This window comes from Aythya marila (assembly GCF_965140915.1).
Source record: "Aythya marila genome assembly, chromosome: 2".
Classification (NCBI taxonomy): Eukaryota; Metazoa; Chordata; class Aves; order Anseriformes; family Anatidae; genus Aythya; species Aythya marila.
In genome coordinates, this window is record NC_139043.1 from 145,131,978 (window position 1) to 145,145,796 (window position 13,819).

Below are 13,819 nucleotides of genomic sequence, written 5' to 3' on the forward strand. Positions count from 1 at the left end.
GGTAATTGGACTTGAATCCTCCGCATGCCCTTGGGGTGAGGTGGGTGCCTCTCAGATAAGCAATCTAATCAGCTTTGTGCTTGTGTCCCATCTGGAAACAGATTGTTGCTGAAGTACACCGCCACCTGAGAAGTAAGCTTCTTTTTTTTGAAGATAATTGTACCAACAAAATCAGGGAGTGTGAATTCGCCTGAGGTAATAAGATCTCTTTATTTTTATTCGCAGTTAATTCATTCAGCCGAGGTGATTTTACGCCAGAATGCAGGCTCCCAACCTGAAGGACGATTACGTTCCCTGCGCCGCGCATATGCACTGTGCCTACCCCGCAGATCGGCTGCTGAGACAACGAACCATGAGCCACTCCAGACATATGGGCAAGATAAAAAAGAGGCTGGAGGACATCAAGAACCAGTCCCTTAAGTCGACGAAAGCAGATTTCAGCCACAACGAAAGCATAAGGCTGGCCACCGACGCCTTCCTGGATGGGGGGACAGACTCGTACCTCCAGACGCTGAGCAAAGAAGGCGAGGTGGATTTCCTCTCCTCGGTGGAGGCTCGGTACATCAAGGAGAACGCCAGGGAGTCGTATTACGCGCAGGAATCCCCCGCGGACGGGGCGGCCGCGCCGAGGCAGGCCGACGCCGGCTCTCTGCCGTCAGGGACCTACTTCCCAACCATTTCTGACAGCAGCGAGCCAGCCCTCCTGCACACATGGATTACGGCAGAGAAGCCCTACCTGAAGGAGAAGTCCACGGCCACGGTGTATTTCCAAACGGAGAAGAACAGCAACATCAGAGACATCATACGCCGCTACATCAACAAGACCACTCAGGTACGGAGAGCAAATTCATGTCCCCTCTGCACTTCTCTGTCCTCCTGCTCTTAAAAAACCACCAGCTAGAGCTAGAAGTGATCGTTTTGGGGGGTTGGTGGGAGATGTGGGTGAAGGGGAGCCCCTAGGAGGAGGGCAGGTGCATGCCAGATGTCCCCAAAGGAAGGGAATTGTTCAGAAAAAGGCTTCTCATCCCTGACAGGTTATCAGTGTCACTGAGCTGTGACATGGGCTCCATACAGAGCCCCCCAGCCTAACTCGGTGTGTGGGACAGGTGTGAAGCACGCCTCGGATAGCAGAAAAGTTATGAGGGGCATGGAGGGGTGCCTGTGACAAGGAGGCTGCCCACCAGCTGGCAAGCCAGCAGATGGACAGCTGAAGGGGTCAGAAAGCTCTTCTGATGTGTGTTCAGGCAGAGTGGTGACAGCTCAGCTCTTTTCTTGGGAAAAAAAAAATATATTTGGCATTTCAGGACTCTGCTAATCATCAGCAGGGACCTTTGCTGTTGTGTAAACTTGAGACTCCATCGGCAGTGTCACAGATGAATGGTCAGAAGCAAAACCCTCGCGAGTGCTATGTTAGAAGGGAAATTTGGGGGGTCCCAAGGCTTCAGTGGCAACGATGAAGTCCCCAAAGACTTCTTAAGGGTCAGAGCAGTGGGCACACCAAGCAGTTTGCTTGAATTTCCTTCTGTAGGGAAAAGTACTTGCTACACTCTCCGCTTTAGGTGAGGGCCGAGAGGCCCCGAGTGAGAGCTAGGAACGGAGCTGCATTTTGAGGGAAATAGTGCACATTTCGGATTTCTTGGAAACCATGGCTCTAGGTGTTATAATCACACCCCCTACTGCTTTTAGCTCTGCTGAGCAAACTTCCAAAAATTTTAACCTCAAATTTCTGCTGGCTGGAGAGCTGCCACATGAAAAGAGAGGTGTGTGTGGTGCCGGCTCCCCAGCACAGGCTGCGGAGCCCTCTAGAGTCAGGGACTTTGCTGTGGCAGCGTCCTGCGAGGGCAGGAGCTGGGCCTGATGATGCTGAACGCGGCAGCCTGGGAGAAGAACGCCTGCTGGCAATTTCTCTTTGAGAGGCTGCAAGAGCTCAGCGTGTCAGGAGGATCACAGATCCCTCATTTGAAGCTGCCAGCGTCGGAAGGGTGCAGTAACAGAAGCAACACCTCTGGCATTGTAAGATAAGCATCAGCCAACGTATCAATCCTGTCCCATTTGCTGTCCTGAGAGGAGAAAACTCACAGGGGAAAAGTGGGAGACGCAATGTAAGCCCACCTGACCTCCTGAGCCACCTCATTGATGTTACAGGAGGGCACCGGAGTAACACGTGGTGACAGGATCAGTTTGGCACCTGCTTTTCGAGGAGTTTTTCAGTGACTGGATTCATTAGTATCTGATAAGGGCACACTTGGTATTTAATCCAGCCATTAACAAGATCAAAAATGGAATAAAGAGTACGTTTGTGGATGACATCAAACTGCAAAGGATTAGGGAGCAGGGAGAGCTATGACCCTAATACATTTGTGAGGCACAAATCACAAAGTGAAAGGCAAAAGCACTGAGCACTGCAAGTAAAAGGCACGTGCAGAAACACAGCTGGGGAAGGACTGGTGAAAAAGCAGGACACGGTCTGGAGCTACGGGGAGGCTGAATGGGAAGAGGCAGAATTGTGCTCTTGGAAAAGGCAGTCTCGGTCGGAGGTGTGTTAACAGTAAGTGTGGACGTAAGATATTGGCCGTAATTGGCCGTAATTGGGCAATTACCCAGCACTGGCAGGGCCTTTTCTGCAGCACGGTGCCTTGGCAGCAGGGTGAAGGTGTGGGATCCTCGCTGCTCCACAAGTACAAGCTTGTCGGGACAGGATGGCGGCACGCAGGACGTGCCGGGCCCTGTAGGGTTTCCTTGGGGCGGGGAGGGAAGGGAAGGGAAGGGAAGCTCACTGGCAAGCGTGGGCACAGGCTTTGAGTAGGATTTGGTGGAAGCTGAACGAAATTAGGAAGACAGAACTGCAGAAATACTGTGAGGTTTGGTTTCCCGGGTTGAACACGGCGTCCTGCGAGTGCAGGTACCACGAGCAGGAGCGTGGAAGTTTGTCATCCCGCCGTTTGTGCACTGGGAGGCATAGATGTGTGCTTAAATTGGAACAGTGAGCTCAGAAATCGTGAAAGTTGGATGTAAAAATAAAAAAAAATAAAAATAAAATGGAGCTGTTGCAGTGCTTCAATGTACTTCCTGGTGCTGACATCTCGCCTACCATTTCCTGGGTCCCATTCTGGTTTATGATTAAAAGAACTTAAAAGTTATGTTGGGTTTATTAGAACAATAAAGCAACGAAGCGATGTCTCTCCTTGATTTATTGAGTCAGGGGGAAAAAACAAAGACAAATCCCCATGTATCTTGTAAGGTTTGCATTTGTTAGAACTTTTTAAAAACAAATAAAAACCCCAGTACCTTTCAGCGACCTCCCAGGCAACCCTAACTTCTGTAAATTTACTCTGCGGATGCTCCTGTTTGTTTTTTTTTTTTTTTCCCTTAGGTGCTCGCTATCGTGATGGACGTGTTCACAGACACTGAGATTCTCTGTGACCTCCTGGAGGCCGCTAACAAGCGCATGGTTTTCGTCTACCTGCTGCTCGATCACGGCAACATAAACCTCTTCTCTGAGATGTGCGACAAACTGCAAATCGCTGAGGATCTCTTCAAGGTACTGCGCCTCTCGGCTCCATCCCACTTTGGGAGCTTTGGGGTAGGAGCACAGTTACACTGGGGTCATTCCACTTTTTAACTAAAACAGCAAAAGAGACTTCCAGAGGTGGGATTATCTTACCGAACCGATTAGCTTACCACTGATTTTAGAGGATGTTGAGGCATTTCCATTAGATGAAGCCCCCTAACAGAGGGAGGTGACAAAAGCACTGACTTCAGCTGGTCTGGGCGGGGTTGGCTCTGCTGGCATCGCCCTGCTTCTTTCCCTGATGCTCTTGATCCTCAGCCTCAGCGTTTCAGCTCGGTTCTGTGGGTGTTTATAGGAAACACAATAAAACAACGCTGTTGGGGCTGTGCTTAAAAGGTGATGCCTCGCGTTGAGCTGGCTGTTGGCACAGTCCAACTTCATCCCTGCCGGAGGAAACTGACCTTCAAAACAACCTCCTAGGAGCCCTCTCAGGTGTTGCTAGAGGTGCTGCAGGGCACCTGGGACATCTTCGCGGGGCTGGCTGATACCGCAGAGACAGCGGCCTTCTGGAACAGCAGCTGGAGGGCAGGCAGGAGGCCTGAGGGCATCTTAACTGCAGCAGACACCTGCGTTTCAGCAGCTGAATTCCACACCAAACGTACCAGGAAGCCCAAATTAACAAAACGTTCTCATTACGGTGTCTGTATGTCTGTACACCCCCACTCCGTAGCTGTTTATTGTACGCGTGCTGCTCCGATTCACGGGTTTTCAAAAACGAGCTGCACCCTCAATGCCACTCATTTACCGAGGCCTTCATTCTGCATAGCGTGCACGGAGGCAGTGGAGTCAGCTCTGGGCACCTGACGTGGCTTTAATTGAGCTTGCTGAGGTACAAGGAGCAGCTGAGCTGTGCCAGCTCAGAAGCATATCACGGCCAAATGGACCTTTTCCTCCATTCACACGTGTGCTCGCACCTGATCCTGCATTAACAGCTCATCTGGGCCTCACCAGCAGCGCAGCATGCATGTCCTTGCAGGCCCGGGTGGATTAGAAAAGCAGAGGTTGTGCCAGTGACAGCGTGAAACGATGGGGAAGCACATGTCACTGGGATGTCAGGGGAGATAACAGGCTACTCGGAGCGAAGGACACGTCTCTGGTACTCATTTCATGAGGGGCAGCATCTGTTCTTGTACACTGCAGCTTCCCCTGCACAAATTTCCATGCAGGTTTATATTCCTATTGAAAGACGTAGTCTTGTATCTGGTCAGAAAGTTTCCCTGTCCCCAAACCTTCAAATATAACTTTAGAATCCATAAAGAAATTGTAACAGAAACGAGGGAAGTGCTAAAGGCAACAGAGGAAAAGGGCTCTTTCCTTCTGACTTTTAATTAAAAAAAAAAAAATAAAAGACAAAACATGTAACTCACTCTGCTCATACAACTTTTCTTTTTCTTTACTAGAATATCTCGGTCCGCAGCGTTACTGGAGAGGTTTACTGTGCCAAATCAGGCAGGAAATTTTCAGGACAAATACAAGAAAAATTTCTTATCTCTGACTGGAGATACGTGCTCTCTGGATCTTACAGGTGAGATAAGCCATTGCAGTTCATATCTAGGTCCCCTTTTATTAATATTACTTCACAAAAAAGTGCCGTAGAAATTGTGGTATGGGTGAACGTGTTTTTTTGAACAAAAAAACAAACCTTCTGCTTTCATATACATGCCGTTTTCCAATAATCCAAATCTCTTGCTTAAAAGCCCTTGTTACTTCTTTACCAAGTGTGGTATTTAATTTAAATGTTCCGAAACTAATTAAAACAGCTTTGCCAGTGCAGCCCTGGAGCAGAACTAGAGATGTGTGTGTCGTAGTATTACACTTTCCTTATTGTTTGGGTCCTCAGATGCTGTGATCATGAGACACGATACATTTCCATCCCTTGGGATCCCTTAATGCAGCTCAGCTTATCTGAGGATTTGTTCTCTATTTGACAAGTTTAGTGATTAAAGGGAAAGCAGAAATACTTCAGAGACTTATTCCTTTGTCTTGTGTTTCCCTAACAGATAGGAAGTGTGTATCTAGGTGGCTGTTGTACTTTTTTTTTTTTTTTTACAAGCTGCATCTGCAACTCTCCACTTTTGTGCTTCTGTAATTATTTCAGGTACAGGATGTAGCATCTCAACAATTGGGCTTTTAATTAAGAGCTGAGATCCTCAGGTCAGGGAATTTCATGAGACTGTGAGCTTGCATCAAATAAATAAAGTTCCTAAGCCTCATGGCTACGTAGGTAAGCTTCACAAATGACTGAAGCGTATCCTAGAAACTCAGATACAAAAAGACAAGGGAAAATGATTACAGATGTGATTAAATAATTAAAAGGAGGAGATTGTTTTTCTTAATCCAGGTTTATGATTTGGAGGCTTAAATGCTTCTAGTCTGATAAAACTGTGCCACCAGGAAGATTATGCAACTATAATAACAAAGGTAGAGGTGAATATGCGGGGCTGGGGAAGGCTGTGAGAACTCAGCTGTCTTCTGACACAGGCATCCACTTTTTCACTGTTTCTAAATGAACCATCAGACAAAAACGAGTGAACACTGTTGTTGGTTTTTTTTTTTTTTTTTATTGGCCGCCATGGTTTTATTGTTCTTTCAGTTTTCTTTCAATCCCTCACCAAAGACATTTGGAAAAGCAACAGCAGATTCACAGAGAGAGCAGAAGTCGATGTGTGGGAGAAGAGGGACAGAACAAGACAGATTTTCTTTAGCCAAGAAGCTTCCTTTTGGCTTCTCTTTTCAATCCTAAAGAAATTAGGATTTAGGATTTCAATCCTAAATAAGAAAAAAAAAAAACAAAAAAACAAAAAAAAAAAAAACAAAGTCCTGTGCAGAGTCACTTCTGTCATTCTCTACTGCTGTTGCATTATCTTGTAAATCCAAGAGCCTTGCTAAACTACCTAATCCCATATCCAGCAAGCAAGCAGAGTGGGTGGTGAGGAACAAATCTACACACTATTTAACTTCAGCGTGCTCAGCAGCAGCCTGGAGATTCATACAGCTTGTACCTGGCTATCAGTGCATGGCATTTCCACAGGCTTGCTAGCTCTCCCTTTATTCATTTGAAAAATTTCTATTGTTGCCAAATCTTACTCACCAACCTCTGCAGGTGTAAACAGAATGATGTTAAGGGAGTAAAACACACTTTTTTTGCGATGCATTTGCTGGAAATCATGTTTAAATAAATCTTAAAATTAATACAAAAGATCTTAAAACCAATACAATATATTTCACCTTAGTGCTGTGCTCTGTGTGGCTTTATAACAGCAACAAGGGGAGCAGGGTGAGGAAATAAAGTAGAGGTGAGGAAATAAAGAGGGACCACAGCTTGCTGGTTCCAGCCAAAGTGTCTGGGAACAAACTATGTTAGCCTAACAGACAACAAAGAGGCCTGAATTTGGTGATTTATTAGAGGCAAAGGAACCACCATGGAGCCTGTGGGATCTCCTGCTCCAGAGTGGTTTTCAAAAAGCCATTAAAAAGCCCTTGCTTTGGTCAGTGTGATGTGCTTGGCTCTGCCACATGTGACAGGCTGGAGTGGAGAAGCTCCTGAAGAAGCAGCAGCTCCAGCTGTGCGTCTGCATGACTGCAGGCATCAATAAATGTCTGAAGATTTAATTTTTGTCTCAATCTTTATTGCCTGTTTCTGTGGCATGGGGTTAGGATGAAATATTTCTTTATGCTGCCTCTGTCTTAATCTACCCCCTCCCATTAAAGGGAACCCTAGTTCTTCATATTTTTAATTTGAATGAAATCTGGTTAGGTAATATAACTCAGTGCTCCTAAAGGAGGCAAAATGAGCACACCAGAAGCTGGCCCTCTCCCTCCAGGCAGAGAGCACCAGGGCTGGAAGCAGCGCACAGCCACAAACATCTGTCTGAAATAACGCAGGTTTCGCCTCGTTTTACTGCTGACCCTCTCAATTCATATTCTTTCCAGGTTTGTAGCCTCCCTCACGGTTAGATCAAGGACACGCAAAGGTTTGGAGAGCGCTTTTTAGCGAGTGAAGGCAATGCCCTGCCAGCACAGCAGATGTTACCAAAGCAGGGGGAGTTCGCTTGCTGGGCAGTTTATCTCCGCTCCTAAGGTTTTGCCAAAACTGAGAATGATTTGCATGAGGTGGAGGAGAAGTACCTGGGGTTTAGTAACATACTGTACGTTTTCATGCTCAGTCAGAAATGGTCAGGTGCCCAGTGGCACTGAGCAGGGATTATTTCGCTCCTCCTCTTGCTCCTGAATCAACAGTACAGCAACAACGCGTGCCAAAACCTAGCCCTCTTTAGAGCACCTTGAACTGGCAGGTACAAAGTGAGTCTTTATTCTGTTAGCTCAGCTGAGGCTGTCAGTCCCTCCGAGTTTCACACAGTTTTGTCAGTTTTGACAAGACCGAGATTGAAAGTGCTCACACCTACAGCCAAAGCTGCCTGCTGGCAATCCTCATGCAAATCCAGCGTAGCTAATAAGGTCCTACAGGAATATCCAGGGCAGGCTCTTGCCAACACCGAATAACCTCAAGTTCAAACCTAACTCTGGACCACAAAATCTGCTGCCCAGCTCGAGCCCCGGTCAGCTTGGGGAGCAATTACCATCTCGTGCTCTCAGCTGCGCTCGTGTTATAAATGCAGCTGCTGCTCACACAGGGCAGCCTGCACAGCACAGCTGAGCTGGCTTGTGGCTTTGTAAGAGAGCACAACTTTACGTTTGCCAAGTGGATTAGGGTAGTGCATAAGAGAAAAATCATTTAGAAGCCATGAAGTGTTCCAAGGTGAGCCTCCGGTCTCCAGGAATAAAAATTGTTGTGGTGCTTCTCCCTTACCTTACAGCAAAGCCTTTTTTATTTTTATTTTCATAAAGGCTGTAGAAAATATTGCTAATTTCATTCCCTCTGTTGTGAAGAAAATGAGCTTTTGCCCAACCCCAAATGAGGTTTGTTTTGGGGGGGGGGGGGGGGGTGACAGGGAGGTTCGGTTTTTATGAGCTTCTCTTGACCAACGCAGACAGAGGCACAGCAGAAGGAAAGCTGACGAAGGGTGCTTGTTTCTCACCAGTCTTTCTAACACCAGTTTTGAGATCTACAAAGTGGCGTGGTGAGATACAGCTGATGTATCTGCAGGAGAGACAAGGCAGGACATGAATTTAAGCACTGAGGGACAGCTGAACCAGGGGGCTAAGCTCCTTCCCACAAACAGCCACAGGCTCCTGAAGGACTTGGCACTGAGTCCTGCCATGGACGTGGCTGATGGTTTCCACCACTCCCTTCAGGAGCTTATATAACTTCGCAAGGGTTCTTGAAGTTTTTTAGAAGCAGCTGCAATAACAAAGCTCGATCCAAGTCAAAGAGCGAGGCGCTGATGTGAACTGACCCGAAAGCCAACTGGGACATCTCCGTCCCGTGTTGGATCTCCCGTCCCCGCTGGCTGAAGTTAACGCTAACCTCGCCTTGTCTCTCCCTCCAGCTTCACGTGGCTGTGCGGCCAGGTGCACCGCAATCTCCTCTCCAAGTTCACCGGGCAAGTAGTGGAGCTGTTTGACGAGGAGTTCCGGCACCTTTACGCCCTGTCCAAACCCGTCAGGGGCCCCAAGTCTCCGCCACGCACCATGCCCTTCCTCTTCCGCACCAGCTGGGCTCCCCAGCGCAGCCTCCCCGACAGCAACGAGGGCAGCGCCAACACCCTCTCAGACCCCTTGAGCAGCCTCTCCACCGGCAGCAACCACCAGAACCAGCAAACCCCACGAACTCTCATCTTCAGCAGCAACCTGGCCCCGCAGTCACCGCTGCACAGGGTGAATTCTTTCCACAGCTTTGTCTCCTTCACGCCTTCCCCCCCGGCCCAGCCGGCCGTCCAGCCCAACTACTACCAGCCGCACTACGCGCCCGACAGCTCGGCGGTCCTCTACAACACCATGAACATTTACCGGCCCGTCAGAGTCCGACAGGAGGAACCAAACAGGACGGGCTTAAATTCGCCCTGGCGATGCCTCCACAAAGGTAACCTGTTTGCATAATAAGCGCCTGGCCCTGAATTGCAGGCGGACGTAGTGAGGACCTGTTTAGCAATCGCTTGTACACTGCTGAACGCAGAAATTCTGCCTACTGCAAAATGAAGACGATTCCCAGCCTCTTCTTTTGTTTCGGTGCTTGTGGATGCTTCGTTTCCCTAATTACCAAGCCAAGCCTGGCAGCACATAAACGTCGGATGCCTCACGGTCCCGGTAAGGGCACATCTAAAGCAGTGCTGCCAGCCACGTGCCCCTGCTGGCAAGCTGCTGTTTCGGTAGATCCAGCAGGTTTCCGTGTGGCCAGGCACCTGGACGCAGGGTAAGGCGCAGGTTCTCCCCGTGCCTTTTGTGCACTTGCCTAAGGAACTAATTCGGGAGACCGAAGGCTGCTATTTACGTGCCAGACTGACACGACGCTGTCATCACAGCTTAGTCTTGATTTAGGAGGACTCCTTTAGGGCTGGCAGGGAAGCACAGTTTCCACCTTCGCACTGTCTCCGAGCTGTCTGCTGGAGGTGCGCAGCGAGGAAATCTCTGTGCAGGGTTTCTAGGAACTGAAAACGCTCACCACGAAATGGCCCCGCACCAACAGCGCGGGGTGCAGAGGACATCTCGCAGCCACCCTGTGCTGCCTTTCCCTCATCAGCACCGCGGGTGCATTCCAGCCCGCTTGGTTACAAACCTCCAGTCCCACCAGCTCCGAGCAATTTTCCTCATTGCAGAGCAGCTGCGTGGAGCCAGGCTGGAAACTGAAGCCAAGCAAGGAAGCGAAGTCCTCTCAGTAACAGCCTCCAAGTACCGAGTTCCAGCTCACTCAGCAGTGCGTGGATCTTGGAAATCTTCTCAGTGCTCGCTGGACTGAACAGTAACTTAGAGGTTATGATACTTTTTTTACAGAACTCTTCAAGGATTCTAATTTGTAAAGAGAAACTGGGTATCAGCAGTTTCCACTGAATTAAAGGAAGTTACAAAGATTCAGCACCTTGCACTGCAGCACCCACAATGCTGAGAAACTTTTGGCCAAATAAGCCATGAAAACGAAGGAAGCTTCTGTAAGTGAAAGGCAAAAAACAGTAAGAAAATGCATGACATATAAAGGACTTCCATCGAAGTCCCAAAGTTACTAGACACCTAACATCTATTGATTTATTATTTTGATTTTTTAATCCTGCTTTACATCACCTTTCATCTGACTCCAACAGAAAACAGAAGCCTAAGCACATTGATTCGCCCCTCTGACCTATTTTGCCCGTCTTCTCACCTGTCCAAAAATCGTATTCAAAAGAATATAACTTCACTTTTTAGGCTGTGGATCGTGAAAATTGTGCGCAACGGCAGAATTTCAGCTGAGGAAAGTTTCTCATCCTTGGACGAGCTATAGTTTTGAAAATGTAAAGTTTACAGAACCTAATAAAAGGTACGGGATGGATACTGCTGCACCAGCTGTGGTGTAGACGTTTTTACCCGTGGTGTATCACATTTTGGAGTCCGGGAACCCAATGAACTATTGCATATCCCTGTAAATCTCTGTACATAGCAACATTTTTTGGATTCCTTGGGAAGAAGGGAAAGTTGATTCTTCATTCCTATGAGAATTCTATTTAATTATCACATACAGTTATCGTATTTAGATAAATAAAAGAAAGTTTCATTAAAAGCCCTTTGAGAATCGTTTGATTTCTTCATCTCTTCCACAACCTACATGATTTCCACAAAGCCAGAGCCCAGCTGATGAGGAAATGTGTAGTTTTGTTCTGAAATTAACTCAAACAGAATTAAACACGTCCCTCCTGCCTAATTAAGGCTTTTCTTCTAAATTGGGGTCACTCCCTTGATCCTAGTGGGGCCCAACTGGGGGTGGCACGGCACAGATAAGGGAAGAAGTTCATGGACCACTACACCTCTGAAGCCTTCATTTCCTTAGGCCATGACCCGTGAAATCCAGAAGGGAGCTCCTTTCATCACCGTGGGTGAGGTGCTCTGCCTCCAGAAGTTTCAGAGCACGCAGCTAACGAGGAGTAGATAAGGGACGAGCTAATAGCACAGAAGGAGCATTGTGAGCTAGGAAGAACTAATTTCAGCCCTGGATGAAGGAAACAGCGTGTGCTAATTGAGACGACAGCTGAACTTGAATGTCAAACGAATGGAATTTCAGTTTTGATGGAAAACAATCAAGAGTTTGCAATTTCAGCGGCGAGTTATGCCAAAAATCCTAACAGGCTCCCACAGGCTCGATTGCTCAGCGGTGAAGGGAACGTGTGGTTACAGGCAGCTGCAGAAACCACCTGTCAGGAAGGTCGGGGCAGGATGCTGACATACCTGTCAGCCTGCTGCGAGGGACGGGCTTGCATAAACGCTGCTGCCATGCCATGAGAAAAGGGGGGGGACGTCGCTAGCCGCAGCGGTAACACACTCCTGCTCCTCGGGCTGCGTTCGCACGCACCAAATCGCCTCCCAAGCAGCACGAGCAGGTCGGAGGGTGCTGCCCAAAGCACCTGGAACATGAGCAAGTGTTAAGAGTGACAGAATCCAACCCTGGTAAGAGCTCACAGAGCGGTTCTGTTGCTGCTGAAGCAGCCCGAATGCTGTTTCCACCTTCCAAAGAGCGGAGCCAAACCCTTTGGCAAGGTCCCGTGAAATCTCTCCGCGAACCCGGTCCCACAGAAGCTGCGTTACGATGCTGTAACTGCTGAACCTCCGGGGGAGCTGTGGGAAAACAGATTTTATCCTTTGTCTGGAGCTACTCAGGACTGTAAGTTTAAGAAGAACCTGGGAAAAGTCCCCGTGTCTGTAACTTTTTTTTTTGCTGACATGTTTAGCATGAAGCTTTCCACGTTTCTATGGCTTTTCTGCGAGACCTTGTATTGTTGCTGCCAGCAGTGAGTAATTCACAGCCCCTTACAGTCTTTGCTGCAAACAGCAGTCAGCCCTAAAAGCATCCCCAGCCTTCCAGGTGGGCTTCCTGCCACCCGAACATGGTGCTCTACACACACACACCCCAAAAGTTTCCACCCAGCCAAGCGCACGCACGCCTAAAACGAATATCCTGCACCACACGAGGAGTGCACTCATGCTTCCCCGAGTACCCTTGCCAAGCCCTCAGATTTCGTAACCAGCTGACCAGGACGTGGTTTAATCGCATTAAGGCACCAAACTATCCCAGGTAATTTGACGTGGCTCAGGGCAATATTCCTTTTTTCCGGGGAGATTTCACAGTCGGCTTAGCAGTGGGACGTGGTCCACCAAGTTACTAGTGGCCGATTTCCTAATAAGCTTGAAAATTCATCTAAAAGTTGCAGATACAAAGCGTGTTCGTGTATGGTGCATGACATTTCAGCTGTGAGTTACTGCCAGTTTCAGCACTCCTCAGTACAGCAGGAAGAAAACATGAAAAAAGTCACAGCAAACTGTGTCTGAGAGAGTCCCAGTTTTAAACGCTAGCCATTAAAGACCATTTTTACAAAACGCTACGAAGAATTTGAGAGTCACAGTTTAACAGGAGATAAAATGGGGGAAACAGCACGCTTTGCCTCCAATCTGAATTGGTTCAAACCAAAGAAACTCCAAGATCTTCACAGCCCACAGCAGACAATGTCGAAGCTTCAGAGCACAAAGCTCTGTCACTGTGAACCCAAAACAGAGCGTAAGGATCTGTACGATGCAGGAACAGCACCGCCAATTTCCCCAGCAGAGGATTTTTATTCTTTGCAAGGTTTTACAAAGGATATGCTCTGACTAAACACTCTTCAGCGCATACAAACAGCCTTGACAGTTCTTCACCCTCCTTGTATAAGCACCCTGAAGACTAGGCTGTGGCTAGCTCTACGCCTGCAAAAGCATTTAGCCTGGGCAAAAATCTCCTTCCAGTTCTAAGTTAAACAGTTACTATTTAGATATTTTCCCCCAAAATACGGAATTATTCTTTTTGACAACTTTGCAGCATAAATACATTTAAGATTCGTAGCCACTCAGCTCTGAACAGCAGATCAGTGTAATGTCAACTAATCGAGAAATATTAAAAACTTAAATTAATAAAATTACTAATTCCATGGCTCTAGATTCCGTGTAGGATTTGAAAGTGAGGAATTTTCAAACTGGGCATCAAAAAGGAAGCCTTACATTCCACCAGCATCACAGATCCCCCAAAAACTCACAGGTGCTTCAAGAACCCTGTGAGGTTCGTGACGGAAAGCTACCTCTGGAAGTTCAACTGAAAGGGCGATTTTATACCGGATTTCTTATTATTTTTAAGAT

The 13,819-nt window shown here is 47.8% G+C and overlaps 1 protein-coding gene across 2 annotated transcripts; it reads left to right on the forward strand.

Moving 5' to 3' along the window:
• Positions 1-337: 337 nt before the first annotated feature.
• Positions 338-9,676, forward strand: FAM83A (family with sequence similarity 83 member A; the record flags this gene model as incomplete). Of its 2 annotated transcripts, XM_082752134.1 has the most annotated exons (4): positions 338-832; positions 3,374-3,541; positions 4,972-5,096; positions 9,022-9,676. In XM_082752134.1, 4 exons carry the CDS (start codon positions 353-355, stop codon positions 9,569-9,571), a joined length of 1,323 nt encoding a protein of 440 aa, XP_082608260.1. In that variant the 3' UTR covers positions 9,572-9,676. The 2 variants fall into 2 exon arrangements, with proteins under 2 accessions (XP_082608260.1, XP_082608261.1); XM_082752135.1 differs by lacking the exon at positions 3,374-3,541 and having other exon boundaries at positions 353-832.
• Between the last annotated feature and the right edge of the window lie 4,143 nt (positions 9,677-13,819).